Source organism: Daucus carota, chromosome 8, assembly GCF_001625215.2.
Source record: "Daucus carota subsp. sativus chromosome 8, DH1 v3.0, whole genome shotgun sequence".
Taxonomy (NCBI): domain Eukaryota; kingdom Viridiplantae; phylum Streptophyta; class Magnoliopsida; order Apiales; family Apiaceae; genus Daucus; species Daucus carota.
Genome location: NC_030388.2, coordinates 16,752,982 through 16,771,667, shown reverse-complemented (window position 1 = coordinate 16,771,667; position 18,686 = coordinate 16,752,982). Strand labels below are relative to the sequence as shown.

Here is an 18,686-nt window from a genome sequence, read left to right as displayed (position 1 = left end):
GTGGCCGTATTAAACTATAAATTGAAATATCTTTTTTCCGGAACGAGAACATAGACAGACATATATAACGGCGGCTTGAACCTGTTTCATATTTTGCCCTAATCGTCTTCAGCTGAAGCTACAAACCCACTCTTCTTACAGGTACAGGTCAGATAATTTAGTTAACTTGTATAACTCATATGCAATTTGCCTCTGTTACTGTAGCTTCTGTTTCGACTTCAAGCTAGTGTAATGTTGATGCTTGATATGTGTTTGATGAAAGTCCGCTGAGAACTTTTTTCCAGAATTGTGTGTATGATCTTTAAAAAGTAGCTTTACCAGGTTTTTTCGAATAATCTTTACACGGGTTGTGTTTATAATCAGAAGAATTACCAACTTGACTCTGGGACCAAGTTGTGTATTTTGTTATTCACTGAAGTCCTTTATGATTACATTACGTTTGTGTAAAATCACTACATTCGTATACTTGGCTGAATTTGCCGTGATTTAATATAATCCATTGTTTGGGTTTGGCTTCCACTTTTATGGCCTGGGAAGCTTACTTATTGTAGTAGTTTGGAGGATATAGATATCCTCTCTTTTTTTTAATGCTTTTCCACCTTACTGTGAATACCAACAAGAGTAATAGCACCGTAACAAATGCCAGCGAACCCTCTAAATCCCTTGTTGTTGTGAATGCCACTTTGTGCAAAAACTAACAGAAGTTGTAACATAGCATATTTATATCCAGATGATATCCCGGAGATAACTACTTGACTTGGTCGTCTTTGTCATTAATTGGTTCGGTAGTGATTATCTTTCTGTTTCATATTAGTGAATTTCATAATTTGATTGTTTTTGCGTTCTTCTATCTTTGTGTTGCAGAGTATTAGTGGCTTATAGTGGGCATGGGTGCCGAAAGTGGGTTGCAGGGGTAAGTGGCGCTGTTGTTGTCTTGTATTCAGATTACCATGAATTTACCAGATTTATTTTTTCAATCTAGTGTTTTGTCTACATGTTGAAGCTTGTGTTGTGCAATTTATATATTAAAATGTAGTGAAAAGGATGAATTGCACCATTCAGTTCCATGGCCTTTTTTGCTCCACTGAAATTTATATGATTTTTGTGATAGTTGATCTGATTCATCTAAGTTATTGAACTAGTGATTTGTTGAAATTGCTTTTGGAAAGTCTTTATCATACCGTAATGTTTCCCATACATCTCTTTTGTTGTAGCCAACTTATTATGTCTGTTTGTGTCAGAGATGCTCCGCGATTGGTTGCAGTCCTAAAAGAAATGAAAGAAGGTTTAGATGCCGTCACAAATAAGGTGCAAGCTTTAACAGCTAAGGTATGTATCTATTTAAATGTTTGTATTTACTAAATATCTAGCATCACCTCCTTTATAAAAAGTTTTCATGCTCCCCTTTACAGACTTATTAAAATGAAAAAAGCTGAACTTATAATTTTATTTGGTGAAAATCATTACCACCTAAATTTGTGTGGTATTACTGTGTATGCACTTGCTTAAGTAATGTTCACATTTTTCATGAATATCTGTCTTATTTTCTTTTCTACCAAATAGTGGAAGTCTGAAAGAACAATATTTCCAGGAACATGTTTCATGCATCTTACTAGCCCCACATTTCCTACCATCCTTGCTAATGTGCAAGTTAGCTATGTGTCAGGAACTGATGAGTTCTGACGTAGTTTTGTTACTATATTTGGTGTTTTCTGAGTTTATAAGTAAGATAACAGCTTGATAATAGATAATTAGAGAAGAAATAGGCAGAAATGGAGATGAGAAACAGAGTTCAGATAGATCAGAGTTGGATAAGAAGAAAAACTTGAAGAACAAGATAGATTTCTAGAGAGAGAAATCCTAGAGAGAATTGTGGAACAAGTTCCATTTTCATATATTCATCATGCATAATCTCAAAGTACATGACTTAACAATTATTTATAGACCATGAACTTTGTAACTAACTCTAGAATAGTAAATGACTCTATTACCCCTACTACTGTTACCCCATACTACTAAGCTGATTCCTAACATTTATCCCCTTTTGAAAATTAACCATGTCCTCATGGTTGATCTTGCATCTCAACTTCTTTCCACTAAATCAAATAGATCTCTGCTCAGTCTACTTATCCTTTCAAGTAAAGCTCTTTTCCCTTGAGGTGTTGAAGTCCTGGAATACCAGTAGAAACACCAGAGACAACTTATATCTCCTCCTGGATCAAATATGTATATTGTAACACTTTCCTTCTAGGCTTGATGGTATTCAGGACTCATGGACTTTTTCATTTCAAGTTTACATTCTTCCAGTACCACGTACTTATACTTGTAGGGTAGTGCAATCACCCTAGTTTCCACAGAATCAACATGTTGCTGATTAATCTCACTGTCAATTTGATCGAATCCATCACTCACTTTCAGAATATTTTGGCCTTGTCTAGTTGGATTCCTAACCTCAAAAATAAACACCTTCCTCTGCAATTGAGAAGGTTCCTTCAACAGTTGATCTATTGCCAAGAATTTCAAACCAAGATCCTGCACATGCCTAAGCTGACCCCCAACGGGGAATTGAATAACAGCTTCTTCTAGCTTCACCTCACTACAAATCACATCTTTGAACTCGTTATAATCACCTTTTGAGTTCTTATTTTGCACCTGACCACCAGGATCAAAGATAAGCACGTTTGCCTTACCAAAATTGCAAGATTTCATACCTAAACCATAAGGAATGTCAGCTGTTTGAAATTTTTTGTCAATTATTTTGCCAAATAAAGCCTCAACAATCGCTCTCATGTTGGTAAAGTTCATAGAAGATACTACTTCGTCGGTACCTTGTCTTTTCTCAACTTTGTAACTATCTACAATCTTAGTCATATCATCCTGTCCAGAGAACCATAACTTCATGTCACTATCTTCTTCACTTCCCTCCTTTGTGATAAAGATATTCAATTCATCTCCAATTTCGTTTCTTGTTGTCTTTCTTTTGGTATCCTTGTCGAACAACTTGGTCTCCAGAGAACAATCAAATATGTTGTTTACACCAAAAAGTTTATACCAAAAAGTTTATCCTGCTTTTCTGATAAGTTTCCAACATTGCCAACCTCATCAGGTACTTTTGTAGGCATATATGCAACGGCAGAAGGAAAAATTGATGGAGAGGGTTCCATAGAGTCAGAAATACATTCCCACACCTTAGCACCAACAGAATTGCCGTCATAATTCTGCTTGGGCTTAAAGGAATCCTCCAGGTCCAAAGCTACACAAATGATTTTCTCTGATTACCAATCTTCTTTATCTTCACATGGGATTTCATCTTAGACAGGGTCATTATAGATAAGTTCAACAGCCACAAGGTGCTCACAATCATGTGATGACTCGAAGACTCTAGCACCTTCAAACTTAGGAGGTCTTAACTCAAGATGATTCACTGAATCCCCAATCTGATATTCTGAAATTGCAGAAATTATTTCAGACTTTTCCTCTGGGCTTCGTTCTGAATTTTCTGGCGAAGACATCTCTTCTTCCCGAGTTATCATAAACAATGGCATGGTTTCCTTCATTTGCTCAGTATACTCCTCAAACTGAGTGAAATGTGAATCTAACGCTTCTTGTTTTGATGCAAAAGGATTTGCCAATCTAGGTCTTCTACTCTTCTGAGCCTCCCTCTTCTTCAATAACTCCATCTTTTGAGCAGCCAAAGCAACTAAATCCTCCAATTCCTGAAACCACTCGACTTTTCCCTAAACCACAAAAACTGTAGTTGAACTTCTTGTAGAAGTTCATTAAAGGCTTTGTCACTACTCTCCATTGACATGCAATTATCGACACACGTACTCTCTTACACAAACTATCAAACACCTGTTGTGCACTGACAACCTTCACAACCACAAATCCTTCAATGCACCAATTGAACTCCAGCTAGATACACTACTTCAACTCACCAGACAACAACGCGATCACAACAACCTCAATTCTCCGATACTTCAACCACACAGTTATATTACCACAATATAACACCAACACAGAGCACTGATATACCAGTTAACCACCAAAACTACTATTGAGATTTTTGTGTTTTCTCTAATAGCAACAACTGAATTCAACAAATATACTAAAACGAGTCTATAACAACTGAATTAACTCCATAATCTCCTAATCACAACAAAATTCAACAAATCTATAAGTAGAGAGACAGGAACAGAGCACCTGGACTTAGATGAACAGATTTCAGAGTACAACTGTGGTTACATCAGTTCTAGAACCGCTCAGCTTGTTTTGACACACACAGCACTGCTGAAGCAGTAGTTGATCATAATTTAGAGCTCTGATACCAATTTGTCAGGAACTGATGAGTTCTGACCTAGTTTTGTTACTATATTTGGTGTTTTCTGAGTTTATAAGTAAGATAACAGCTTGGTAATAGAGAATTAGAGACGAAATAGGCAGAAATGGAGATGAGAAATAGAGTTCAGATAGATCAGAGTTGGATGAGAAGAGAAACTTGAAGAACAAGTTCCATTTTCATATATTCATCATGCATAATCTCAAAGTACATGATTTAACACTTATTTATAGACCATGAACTTTGTAACTAACTCTAGGATAGTAAATGACTCTATTACCCTTACTACTGTTACCCCATACTACTATAGACTACTACTAAGCTGATTCCTAACATTGTCATTTTAGGTGAGAACAGTTTCACATGCATCATAAATCCTTAAAGGCTGTCATTCCTCATCATTACGTACTACTGCAGCAATATGCAGTATCTTAGCTGTCGCAGTTTATAATTAGTATGCTCACATTTAAGAACGGCAATGATAAATAAAATGTAATGCTACTTTTCCTTTATCTCATTAGTAATAATAAGTAACCCTTCCATGCTTGATTTTGTCATATACTGTGTTCATCAGGTCAAAGCTGATAAATTGCCAACAGCAGATGGGATAAGCTATCTTGATGCCAAGAACTTATTGCTACTTAATTATTGCCAGTCACTAGTTTACTATTTGCTCCGCAAGACAAAAGGCTTATCAATAGAGGGGCATCCTGTTGTTAGGAGCCTGGTGGAGATTAGATTATTCTTGGAAAAGGTATGATTATCATCTCCATATGTTTTATTGGTTCACTCGTGTACATAATTGCTGCTGAAAGTGCAAGACTCAAATCCCATTGTCAGCCACTAATATGGACACAGTTTGATAGGTTTAATTCATAATTTATCCTTTTCTTTTAATTTGTTATCTGCAGATTCGGCCCATAGACAAAAAGTTGCAATATCAAATACAGAAGCTCACAAGGCTTACTGGCAGCGAAGTGGATGTGGGTTTGAATGAGAAGGAAGAAGATTCCAGTCAGAAGACGGAAGATCCACTGATGTATCGTCCTAACCCTGACATGCTTGCTCTCAAAACGAATGTTGCCGAGGTAAGTCAAAGGCATTGTAAAGCAGTATGGCATATAAAAACTTAAACTCGACATGTAAGTGTGTTGTGAATTAAGGGTTTAGGACAAATGAAAGAGGAAGTGAAAAATGTATATGGCGAAGATAATGATTGTGCAGCTTCCTTCTCCTTCTCCTTTTCCTCCTTTGCATTTGATATTCTTTTTGAGCTAAAGCACTTGATATGTTTATGCAAAAAAAAAAAAACACTGTAGATTGTATTATTGTATTTATATGTATTTCCATTTCATTGGCTTCAGGATAGCATTGGAGTTTATAAAATACCGAAAATTGTACCTACTATGATGGAAGAAGATAAGAAGACAAGACAGGAAAGAAATGTTCTGAGAAAGGAGAGACAAGCTCTTCGAGAATCTGGGCAGAGCGTTTACATGAGAGATATGATGAATGATCTCGAGGGAAGGCCAGAAGAGGTGATATATAACTTGAGTTCATGGTACACCAACTTTGCATTTCTTTGGTTAATGCTTACATAAGTCTACTGCTAACTGGAAATGTAGGTGAGAGAGATGGTCGGAACTGAAAGTATAGAGGTTACTAAGTACAAAGAGAGGTTGGAAGCACAATCGCGTATAGAGGAAGAGCTATTTACTCGTGCTCCTATTACAAAATCGGAGAAAAAGAAGATGAAACATATGAAGAAGTCCAGAAATGGGTATGTTCAATTTTCTTCATGTATAATAACTTTTGTTGTATCGACTCTGCGAATTTTAAATCATTTATCTTGTGTTGATTGCTTTTTTACTTGTTTCCTAGTATGCAAGCTTTCACAGAGAGTTTCTTCGATGAGATCAAAACATTACCTTTCGAGCACAACACTGATGGGCAAACTTCAGGCTTTGAGAATGACGGTTATAGAGAAAGAAAGTTCAACAAACGCAAGGTAAGATGGTAACTGGACATAATGTAATGTACTTGTGTCTAAATTAAATTTTCAGTGATATATTTTGGCTAATTACCTTGTTATATCCCATTCCTTGAGTGTGAAATACTAATCTCCAAGACAAACTTGTTGTCACTTGTATGTGGCCTGTGTTTTGGTAAGTTAGTACATCTGGAGTATCATGATTTCTTTGTATGAGGCCCATATGTGACACTAGACACGAAGCATGTTTACAATTGTACGCCACGTGATCTGTCAAAGTTATAATGCTGAATTGACCTTGGAAACGAGTAGTTTTGAACTCAATGCTTAATTTTTTGGGAGTAAATTTGTTTTCAGTAAATAAATTTGGCATGGCCTTTCGAACTTGCAAAATTCTTGAGAAAATTTTATAGTCAACCTACTAATTTACCAGCAATATGACCCTTGGTGTTTAGCATTGATAAATTCAAAAATTAAATGAAAATATAATCATTCTTCTGTTCACGTTTTAATGGCTACTTCTAGTAGAATATGGTGCAGAATTGCAGATGTTTTTATCTTCTTCTTCTTCTTATATATATATATATACATATATATATATATATATATCTATATATATATGTATATGTATATATATATATGCATATATGTATGTGATATGTATGCATATATATATGTATGTATTTAACTGTTAGTCCTTTTTCCCAAATAAGATACATGCATATATTCACTAAAGCTAGTAACTTTCATTAACTCGAAGAATTAACTGACAACATTGTCTTATTACAGCGGAAGCATTAAAAAAGAAAAGTGGATTAAATCTTTCCTAGATGAAGTACTTTGTTCTTACAAATGCAAGGTGGATGTGAGATCTCTGTGGCATGCATTATAGGACATTCGTTTGGCCTGCAAGACTTTGAGGGTCTACTACTGATAAATTCTTTAGGATTTTTGAGTATGAAGTCATTTTAAATGTTCTTGAAATTGATGAGAATGCAAACTTATCATTTTGGTAATGCAAGGACTAAGGATTCAAACAAATTTTTTTACTAGAATATGCTAGTGGACTTCACTTTTTTCAACTTGTCAGTTTGATCGTTAAAAACCCAACTCCTGGAGAGACTTGCCTATATATATATATATATATATATATATATATATATATATATAGGCAAGTGCTCAAATGAGAACCCCAACTAATGTGAGATATGAGATCTAATCTCAGCCACACATTTTTATCCCTAAATTAAAACACAACCACACAATCACTATTTTAAATCTTATTTTTTCTATTTCACCTCATCCACCCACCCACCACAGTACAACACCAATCCATCCTTCCACGCTTCTCGCACCCGTCAAACCCCGGCCACTGCCGTCGCCGGAAAATAACAAGATCTGTTCTTTTAAGATCTATCAGCGGTGGAGATTGGCGGCGTTGGCAGAAAGATGCTCGTTGATGGCGGTGGAAAGGGAGAGTTGCGACCTTTTCATTTTAATGGCGGCTTCACCTTCATCTTTCCGCAAGCCTCTGCCGCTCTCTCTCATGGAAGAACAGCACGCACTTCTCGGCGCTCTCTCGTGCCGCCGTCTCTCTGCCCCGCCGCAACTTCATCAGCAACTCCGGCGAGTAGTCGCCGTCACACTACAGCCAACCCGCCTTTTTGAATTTTAGCACCAAAATTTTCAGATTTGAAGGTGTAGATGGTGGTGTGGTATGTAGATAGTGGTGGGGGTAATCAGTGATTATTATTATGATTTATAATTAAATCTGGTGATTATTATTATTATGTTGGTTACCGGAGTTCATTTCTAGTGATTTTATTTTGTAATCGGTGATTTTTTCAGATTTCGGGGGTTTGTAGATAGTGGTGATGGTTTGTAGATGGTGATGGTGGTGGTAATTGGTGATTATTGTTAGAATTTACAATAAAATCTGGTGATTATTGTTATGAAGTTAGTGACCGGAGTGGATGAATGGAGGCATGGAGCTGGTGGCCGGATTTGTGGGCATGAATAGCGGTTGGGTGTGGTGATTTTCGTTTTCTGGTGGTGATTTTTGTTTTCACAGCGCTGATTTTTTGTTTTACGATGGTGATTTTCGGTTTGACGGTGGTGATTTTTTGGTGGTCGCCGGAAGTGTTGGTGGCCGGAAATGGTGGTCGGTGGTGGCTGATGGTGGAATTAGAATGAAGATGGTGATAAAATATTTAAATTTTAAAAATTAATTTATGGTGAAAGATTGATAATTTGATATAAGGTATAAATGAGATCTAAAATGAGTGGTTAAGATTGGATCTCATATCTCACAATAACATTGGTTCTCACTGGAGCATGACTCTATATATATATATAATGGTTTTGTTCCTGGTTTTGTAATTATATCAGACGGCAACATTGAAGCTGTGGAATATTCCCTTGTCCTATCTAGAAGGTTACTAGCATATGCTTTACTATCTCTGATCTTGCATGACTTAATCTTACTCACTCATAAGCGAAGGCAAACCTTAGGTGCCTTAAACTGCTATTCGTCAGATACTTCTAAGTCGTATTCAATAACAGTCTATTTGCAAGTGGTTGCAGTTTATTTGCTCAGTAATTTTGGTGATTGGTTTGATTCTGGATATATTTGCAAAACTAACTTTTGGTTTACGTTTGGACTTCTGGGTGTACCACCCTTTTCTTCTCACCAGATCCATCCGACTCACTTTCTAGTTATGCTTCTGCACACACATCTTATATATTTCATCCAGATTTATTTTTTTGCTCTTTTATACATCCACAACACGAGGTGCAAAAAAACTATCTATTGTGGTTTCAGTAAGTTTTTGACAGTTAGTTTTAAAAAGTATCACGTTTAGAAGTTATAAACTAGTAGATCAAGAAAGTTTTCTATTCAGATTTTTGGGTCAAAGTCAAACGGTATATTCTGTGTTAACAATGAACTTTCTGCTATCCATCTCATATGTGTGAGTGTAGATATCATGCTAATTATACGCTTGTTAAAGCTGACGATATATCTCACTACATACTTCAACTATCACAGGCTTGTACTTGAAAATAAAAGCAACATCTAGTTAATAGTTCTGCACTTAACATTTAGCAGTCCCATTATCTGTCCACCTTCATACTTCCACTCGCTCTTGCAATTTATATACAGACACGACGTATCAAATATGAACCTGTCCCTCCTCTCAATACTTGATATGATTCTTGGGTACCCAAACCCATATAAAAAATACTGTAGCAGGCTGAAACCATTTGTCAAAAAAGTCGAGAGTACCTCACAAGGTTATATTGCTGTGGTAAAATAAACATAATGCGCAGACATTTGATATAAGAAATTCACCGTTTACACAACTACACAAACAACATCCAACGCCTGAAATATTATAAACCGCTACCTTTTATATTGAACATGCTGCTCGACCTATTTCCAGAAATTTATCCGTCAAGGACTCAACTGACACAAATAGCTCTGATCAGTTCTGTAACTTCCAACTTCGAAGGGACCCATGGACCAATATGCTTGGTTAGCATGCCATTTGTTACTGGGTAGCATAAATGGTCGCCTACGTTACATCTATTGACTACATAAGTTGGAGATAACACATGCTGCTTAAAGATAACAAATAATGAACAAATATGCAAAAACTGGATAGTAGCTAATATTAGAGTTTTAGTAACGAATAAAAAAAAAACAGGCAATCGTACATACCTGAAGGAACAAAGTGAAAGGAAAGGGTTCTATTCAAAGAGACGATCAAGTTCTTGGTGTTATTCTTTCGAAGCAGTTCCCGGGTTATTCTTCTCTTAACTTCCTGACTGGTTCGTCCCAGGACTGTAATATATGAGTTAAAAAATTTATATTTTTTACTTCTTGTTTGTTTGGCCTTCTATCTTATTATTATATTTCCTTTCTTATGATCTTATCAACCTAACAGACAAAAATAATCTGTTTTACTCCCCAGCCAACCAGTGTGCCGGTATCTACAAGCCTAACCGAAAAAGTGATTTGTTTCACTCTCACTGTACATTTACTCTGTATTACCTCTGACCGAAGCGAGTTTAGTACATGTAGAAGTTCTAACTTTCAGGTGGATTGGTGTTGAACTATAATATAAACTTTGATCTGATGCGCCGTAATGAAAATAAGATTGAAAAAAAAAAAAGAATGAACAACTTGGGTTGACGAGTGGTTTCAATTATTGACTTTCATAAAACAACAAAGTGTAAGAGCATGTTCTGAACTATGTTTCAACAAAGAACATATTACTTGTATATTAGTCGGAACTTACACAGTCCAGGAAAGAAGTGTATCAGTTGTGTGGAATAATAACGTGTGTGTTTGAAATTCAGTTCTTTGTGATATATCCTCATATCTGTTTTAAGATAATTATTGATGCTGGTAGTCCATTGTAAATTAGATCTACCATAACAGTTTATGTTACTGGCTTTAGTGTTGGCTAATATTTCATATGCCCGTATTGAGTGAAAAAAGATTAATAAAAATGGATCAGGTTCACATTTAATAAAAACGCATTATTAACTAGCGTGTAATGTAATGCTAATAAAGATTCCACTTCACCTCATTGATTGGATAAGGCTAAGATGGTAATGAAATTAGAGAACACAACTAGAACATTGAGTATCAAAAAATGGACTTCTATATCAGATAAAACACCCCATGATATCACTTATATTGTTAACTTGACATGACAACTTGCACAAGCAAACTTAAGTCACATATACACCACTAGAATCTCAATAATCATATTATATATACCACTAGAATCTCAATAAGTGAACTGACGAAAAATGAGAATAAATAATTAACTACTGAGGAGACAACAACCAAACAAGCCACGCTACTAGATCATTCTATGGTCCAATCTAAATAAACGCACAATACCAGAGTCTCCTCACAAGTATGATGTAACTCGGGTCTCGGAGATTCTAAACACGTAACGTAACAAATAAGAAAAGATGTATAAGGAGAGAACAATACCACTGAAAAAGTAGTAATGAAGTACAGTACCCAAAAGCCAACAGAAGCTCTGCCTCAACTAAGGGTGTCAGCCAGACCCAATTGCAGTTTTGCTAATCAGCCCCTTCCCAAAATACTCAGCAATCACCGAAAACCCATCTTTTGAGTTCTTAATTTTTTGAAAAAACTGATCTTGACTTGTAGAAGTCTGCTCCAGCCTTTTCTTCATATCCAGGACAGATCTGTACTCAGGAGCACATTCTGGACACTCTTTTTCATTATCCCCAACACAACGTTGATGGAATGAATGCATGCACATAAAGTGGATTGCAGGTAAGTCGAGGGTGAATGTGCAAGCTGTGCACTTACTGAGCTGAAAGATTCTGGCATTAGTCTTCAGATCATGGATTTCTTTTCTCATTGCTAATGTTTCCTCCTGTAAATTAGGAATAAGGAAATTCATTATGAATGCATATACCTTTTTTTCTGTTAAGGAATCTTTGGAATTTTAGCAACAGGTTACAATCTCATCAAGAAGAAATGATAGCTAGAAAATAGTATCATTCAGATGGAAGAATAACCAAAAAACAAGATACACTAACATTATAGGAACTAAAATACTTTATCAAAATCTGAAGTCTTTTAATTTTAAGACAATAAAGTATTTAAGAAAGGTATGCTTAAAACCCTATTATCTATCTAAATAAACATTTGTATCGGTAATTGATACTGGACACGTTGCAAAATATCAAAAACCAATTACCAATAGCATCTTGGCCTCTTGGGAATATTAGCTTGCTGAAAGGTTATACATCTGAAAACCAGTATTCTATCTGTATATATATAAGGTTTTGTACATATTCTTGTATGCATCAGGTTTCAAATGTCAAAAAGCCACAGTAGGATGAGTAAAATTATTGAGGCTAAATGTCCCAGAATCCCGGCTACGCTCTCCGCACTTGTATGATATCTGCTTTTAAGGATTCAGTTTGGAACTGGAGGACTGATCCTCAAAATATTCAGTCCGTTATTTCTTACTGAAAAAGTTATTTGGGATTAATCATTCTTGGGAAAAATATGACTTGAAAGATTAGATCTGTACCAAGTCAGCCACCGAGCCAAGTACTACAAGACAAAGTCCAATGCAATACCAAACCTGGTTGCATTGGTATAATTTGGAAATTGGAACCAAGTGCAAAATGATACAAACTCCAAAGGAGTTGCATGTTAAGATGCAAATATGCATAAATGCATAGCTGGTTTCAAAATTGCAACCAAGGATGTTTATGCATCCTAGCCACATCATCATTCACTATATATGAAATGCAAGTTGTACTTTAAATGGAAGTGGGAGAGATGGACAAAAAGTTGATAAAAAGTTGGAACGATTGAGTTGCAAAATGCAACTAGCACTGGAGTGCAAGTCCCATTTGGTGCCATATTATAGCAATGACTATAGTTATTTTACATCTAGCACTGGACTTACTTTAAGATATCAATTCAGTTTCAGACATTAACACCCTCTAGCTATTTCCAATAAACCAGTCATCTCATTTTCTATATCCAGGCATAGTAATTATATCTATCTTATTCCGCAGCGGGAAATCTTACAAATATTTAACAAATCATCATGTCAAAATTAATAATGGCAAAAGGGAGTGGCCTATTACTATTAAGTTACCAGTAATAGGGGTAAGATAGTCTAGGAAAAATTATCTTATATGCATACAAGTGAGAGGATAAGATAGTCTAGGCAAAAAATTATCTTATATGCAATTCCTTTAAAAGAGAGGAGTGTTTCCAATTGATCAAGTCTTATTATTAAGAATGATAGTATTTCAATCAATGATATATATAATTTCAAAAGTAGAAATCATGTGAACTTGCATAGTATTGGAGAAAATAAAAATACCTAATATGCCAATACGATGTAATTCCTAAAAACAAAGCTTGTGTTCTGGAAACAATTAAGATCTCAAATCTTCATCACAATGCTAACAGTTTCAAGTGCACACCGCTAAAGAATATAGATTTAGCACTAGTACATAGGGCTGTGAACCAATCCAGCCGAGTCAAATTTTACCAAGTTCGAGTTAGAGTCGAGTTTTTTCTTACCTAGTCGAGCCAAATTCGAATAGCTTATCAATCAGTTTATTATGTTCAAACTCGAGTTCGTTAATGACCGAGTGGAGTTCGAGTTGTTACCGAGTTGAGTCGAGTTAGATACCAAGTTCAAGTCAAGTCGAGCTCATCAATAATTCTTTTTATGTTTTTCATCTTCAATTTTTTTTAATGGAGCAGATTAGGTCCAAACCAAAAGTCCAAAATACATTTGAACAAAACAAAAAACAATTATATATTTTATTTCAAATCACCCAAATATTTATTAATTTACCATAAATTGAAGTCCTAAGAATCAAATAGTCATATAGATCTAAATCTAAACACTAAGTCTATAGCTCATCAATGGCTCCTAACTTATAGGATGGTTCACTTCTGTTATCTATAACTCTGATCTTTCGTCAATTCGCACACTTCGCCCACTTCGATTATTGTAAAACGGTTTTAACTAAATTTATCAGTAATTTTACTCAATATGCATTTAATTTTAGGGGTGGTTTGATGAACACCCCTAAAATTAAGCATCTTGTTTCAGTCAAATTTCATAGTTATATTAATGATGGACTCTCTACTTTGGACTCAAGAAATTTAAAATGGGCTCTTCGTATTTCATGGAGACTGTATAAGTGACGCGTGTTCTTTACACCTCTTTCTCAACTAGATAGAATCACAGGCTTAAATCGCAACAAAATGCTAAAGTAACCAATTCCTTTATCTGACAAAATCACGCTTTTAGCATAGAAAAAGCATCACATAAATGATAAAGGTTCGTATATTTAACCTGATACTTTTCTGTTGCTCTGCGATCCTCATCAATTAGTTTTGATTCCTGGTCCAGCTTTCGAGCTATATAATCTTTAACGACAGATAAAGTAAGACATGGGTTTTTTGAAAGAGTTTGAAGAACTATAATTGGAGGCAAGATATTATCTTTATCAATATAAGTTAAAACTTCCTTAACGTCTTTGGAACACTCTTCTCCAAGTTCACCGAAGTACTTCAACAAATCTGCCCAAAGAGAAGGGTCACCTCCCATGCCAGAATCTCCAAGTCTCTTGCAGCATGCAATTAAACCCTCATGGTCATGTGCTTGCATGTAACAAGCAATCACTTCTTTATAAAGTTTCAGTTTCTCATATAAATACAGGAGTCCTTCTCTAAACGCATTCATTTCACAAAGTATTATAGCAAGATCAACATCATAAATAGGATTCTCCTGATCTGTTGGCCATGCATCCTTCAGTAAACGAAGCCCCTTTTGAAATCTCTCGCAATCTTTCCCCCCTTTTAGGTCCTTCACATCAGGTACGACACCTACTAATGACCCCTTAACTCCAAAATCACTATTTTGTTCTACATCAACTTGTGAGAGTAATGGAAAATTCAGGTCACTAGATAAATATAACTCCAATAGCGTGTTATGAATTTCTAACTGAGCCGGTGAATCCTTTACTTTGTCGGTGTATTTCTCAAGAAAGTCCATTAGTGGATGTGGATGGTGGACAAAGATATTAAGAAAATCAACTGGAGATGGCACCATAGATACATATGTACCATTTGAAGCCTCTCTTTTGGCTGCTTCGTCTTCCTCTGTGCAAAGCTTCATGAGTATCTCAATTGTTTCCTCAGGTTTGTGTTCTATAAGTGTTTTCCCATACTCTTTTACCGTAACCCCAGCTTGACTTGGTTCAAGACTTGCAATATATAGTAATGCTTCTTCATAACTACCCAGGTCTTCAAGTAAGATCTTTAAGTACCACTCATGCCTCCCAGCCTTCTTTGCAACATACATTGCATGCTCGTGATAATTGGCAGCTCGACAGACCTTTATTGCGGTTTCCACATCAAATTTTAGTTCCCCATCTTCACTCTTTATGAAAGCATTCAGCTTTTCAACATCTTTTAATTTGGTATAACAATTCAGCAGGAGAGTGGTATGGTCTTTGGAAGCAAGCCCCTTTTCGTGCAGCTTTTCCAAGTATTTAGTAAGGTTGTATATTCTCTGTGCATCTAAAAATTTCTGTATTACATATGAAGGTTCAAGATGACCGATGGTGTGTGTATACTGGGACATAGCCTCATCGAACTCTTGTTTGCTATATAAATGATCTGCATACTTCCTTAGCACCTCAGCAGTTGCAGCAGCATTAGCTTGTTGACTTTGAACAAGATTAATAGCTACAGTATATAGATTCTTTTTGAAAAGCATGTCCAACTTGCTTTCCATGTCCTTTTCCCCGATACATAACACTGATTTGTCTTTCATAATAAGTATCACGTTACCCCACTCGAAAAGCATGTGAGAAACTTCTTTTACAGCAATACTATGTGCAATGAGCCTGTTTTTCAGGTCATACACATTAAAAGTATTCGTGCCACTTCTGTGATCTTCAATAACACATAAGAGGTATCCACGGAACCACCCAACGAATTTCTTTTCTCCCTCGAAGGCCCAACAAGGACCCCGACCATCAACCTCATAGAAGTATACAGCCTCTGGTCGACCGATAATCAGCTCCTGAAAGTGGGATAGGCATTGAAATTTAGGAAAGTAGCAGAGACATATATTTTAACTATAAAAACATATAAAGAAGTGGGATATACCATGCGATCACTCATTGCAACACTATTGATACCACATCCAATATGATCCAAGTTCTGCCGGCTTCTTGGTTGAGTTGCCAAATTAAACAAGCTTACTGAAGATGGAGTGACTGCATATAGTTGAAGAGATTGACCATCAACCCGGAATCCAAGGCCTGTTATTGGCAACTGGCTATTAATATTTGAGGTAGAATCAACTTGAAGCGTGAATCTCTTTATATGCTCGCGTGCAATGTCCCCTTGAATACAATAAATGCAACCATTGTCTAACCCAATAGCAATGAGTAATATAGGTGGAGCTTCCTCTAGAACTAAAAATGATGTTACCTGCACAAATTGAAATAATAAGATGAAAAAATGTTAAACCTTTCTCCCATAATTAACAGACTGTCAGATATAAGCCTTGTACCTTAGCTTCACGAAACTGTTTAGTGAATATTCGCAATATCTGTATGCAATCCAGACTCGATGTGCTCGGGCCCTCGGCATTCAGAGGCTTATCAAGATCAAACACTTTCAGGCAAACAACTGGTAATCTAGAAGATATTTCTTCATCTTCACCTATAGTAACAAGAAAATTCCGTTGCTGCTAACAAGAACACAAAAGCAGAGTAAGCACAGTAAGTATCTGAATGCAACAACAAAAAATTTGAAAAACTCAACATCACTTAATCTGTTATACTAGTGTAAGTGCCAGGTATTCATTAATCAAGTAATTTTAATTCTAATAATAATAATAATATAATTATAACAATAAAATGAAAATAATAATAATAATAATAAGATATAAAAATACTAATCGCGAATGCTTACATCTCTCTTTAGACGGGTTCACTTCTAATCTCGTAAGAGTACATTTTACATAATGCAACATTACTCATTACTAGTGTAACTGTTCAGTCTCGAAACCCTATAACTTTTCATAATTAAATTAATAACACTAACGAAAAATATAACAATGCTAAACAAAAGTACTTTTACCAGACAATATAACATAAACCTCAAAAATTCACCTCAATGCAAATTCTCTTCCTAAACTAGTCACCTTGATCTCTAATGTTGTGTTTGGTTGGGGTGAATGAAAATGGAGGGAATGGAACGAAATTTAGTTGAATGTTTAATAATTTCATCCTTCCACCATTCCATTTCTATCACTCTTAACTAGAGTTCAAACCCTCCATTTTATGAAAAAATGCTCCATTCCTTCTCATTCCTCATTTTAGTACATCACCTAAAACCTTGATTCACCTTTTCAATAACGAAACCGTGAAGTTCCACATCGAATAACTAACAATAACAACAAAAGCATGAAGAAATCTAACTATCAAACAAACAATAAACAAAACTGCAAGTGTTTAGATAAAATTAAAAATGACATAAATTAGCTTAAAAAGAGAAGAGAAAAGTGGAGAAAAAAGACCTTAAGGTGTTGGAGAAAAAGAACAGATGAAGTGTGAGCTTGAAAGCCGTAATTGTATTTAAATCCACGATCGAGCAAAGCAACGGTGCCGTCGTCGCAGCCGGCGACGATCTTTCCACGGCCGCTAGAACAGCAGTTTAATGCGCCGGTGAGTTCGTCGGGGACGGAGGTTTTGCCGCCGTATTTGTCCTCGAAGAAGTCGAATTTCCTCCATTGATACATTGGAGATTTAAGTTTCCGAGAAAAGGGAAGATACAGGTGTGTGTTTGATGTAGCTGCTAAAGTTATGGTTAACAGAATGTACACAACGGAGGACTGGTCAAGTAGTCTCAATACAGTTAGTTAAATATAAAATATAATAATAATAATAATAATAATAATAATAATAATAATAATAAATAATAATAATATATACCAATGAAATTATTAGAACATAAACAAATTTATGTGTTTATGTGTGTAATTATAATATCAACTTTTTTAAAACTGTTTCATTTCGTGCTGTCAATTAAATTATAATATTAATTTTTTATAAAAGAAAATTAATCGATGATGAGTTTATTGTTAGGAATGATGTGGTGTCCATACTCAACATATATAAGCTAAATGATAATAAAATTAATATGTACAAATTTAAAGAGAATAAAGAGTCTTATAGAGAATTATAAATAGAAGTGAAGAAGAGAATATTTTATAATTTGAATAATAAATAATTAAAAATAAATTTGGAAATGTTAATTAAAATAGAAGACTGCGATGTAATGATTCTAACTAGAAAATAAAAGGTGAACATGATTTGGGTTGCATTTCTTTTGGTTTGGAAGATGTTAAATTAATTTTTAACTATTTTCTTTTGGTCATCAGTCTCAATAAGTATAAAGATTTTTTTTTGGGATTAAAATCCGGAGCTGGAAAATCATCGTAGAAATAATGAAAATAATCATGGTAAGGATGGTAATCGCGCTCATCATAGTTTTATGCAGATGTTTGTAACAATATTGAAAATTTGCAAATTTTAGAAATTATTAAACAATTTTAATGAGAGCTCGCGAAGCGCGGACGTAATTTCCTAGTTGTATTGTAATAACTTGATAAACAGACTTGTATGTCGACTATCGACCTTAAACTTGCGGGGCGAGAGTTATAGGTTAAATAAATACGTCAAAGTTGGTGTGGTAATAATTTAGATCCACATGATGTGGTCTGGGGATGTCATATTTGTCAT

The 18,686-nt window shown here is 35.3% G+C and overlaps 2 protein-coding genes across 6 annotated transcripts; one reads left to right on the top strand and one right to left on the bottom strand.

Annotated features, from left to right (window-relative positions):
* Nucleotides 1–7,411, top strand: LOC108197136 (uncharacterized). Of its 4 annotated transcripts, none has more exons than XM_017364648.2 (9): nt 1–141; nt 865–913; nt 1,242–1,329; nt 4,914–5,093; nt 5,251–5,427; nt 5,704–5,877; nt 5,965–6,119; nt 6,221–6,347; nt 7,119–7,411. In XM_017364648.2, exons 2-9 carry the CDS (start codon nt 888–890, stop codon nt 7,128–7,130), a joined length of 939 nt encoding a protein of 312 aa, XP_017220137.1. In that variant the 5' UTR covers nt 1–141; nt 865–887; the 3' UTR covers nt 7,131–7,411. The 4 variants fall into 4 exon arrangements, with proteins under 4 accessions (XP_017220137.1, XP_063938742.1, XP_063938743.1 ...); XM_064082672.1 differs by having other exon boundaries at nt 3–141; nt 1,215–1,329; nt 7,119–7,345; XM_064082673.1 differs by having other exon boundaries at nt 23–147; nt 1,215–1,329; nt 7,119–7,345.
* A 2,349-nt stretch (nt 7,412–9,760) lies between these two features.
* Nucleotides 9,761–17,781, bottom strand: LOC108200004 (vacuolar protein-sorting-associated protein 11 homolog). 2 transcript variants are annotated; one of them, XR_010286260.1, is made up of 6 exons: nt 17,462–17,780; nt 16,451–16,627; nt 16,042–16,368; nt 14,219–15,955; nt 11,338–11,752; nt 9,761–9,901 (listed from the first exon to the last, which is right to left on the bottom strand). XR_010286260.1 is itself a non-coding variant. In XM_017368054.2 (5 exons), exons 1-5 carry the CDS (start codon nt 17,681–17,683, stop codon nt 11,405–11,407), a joined length of 2,811 nt encoding a protein of 936 aa, XP_017223543.1. In that variant the 5' UTR covers nt 17,684–17,781; the 3' UTR covers nt 11,092–11,404. The 2 variants fall into 2 exon arrangements, 1 of the variants encoding a protein (XP_017223543.1); XM_017368054.2 differs by lacking the exon at nt 9,761–9,901 and having other exon boundaries at nt 11,092–11,752; nt 17,462–17,781.
* Between the last annotated feature and the right edge of the window lie 905 nt (nt 17,782–18,686).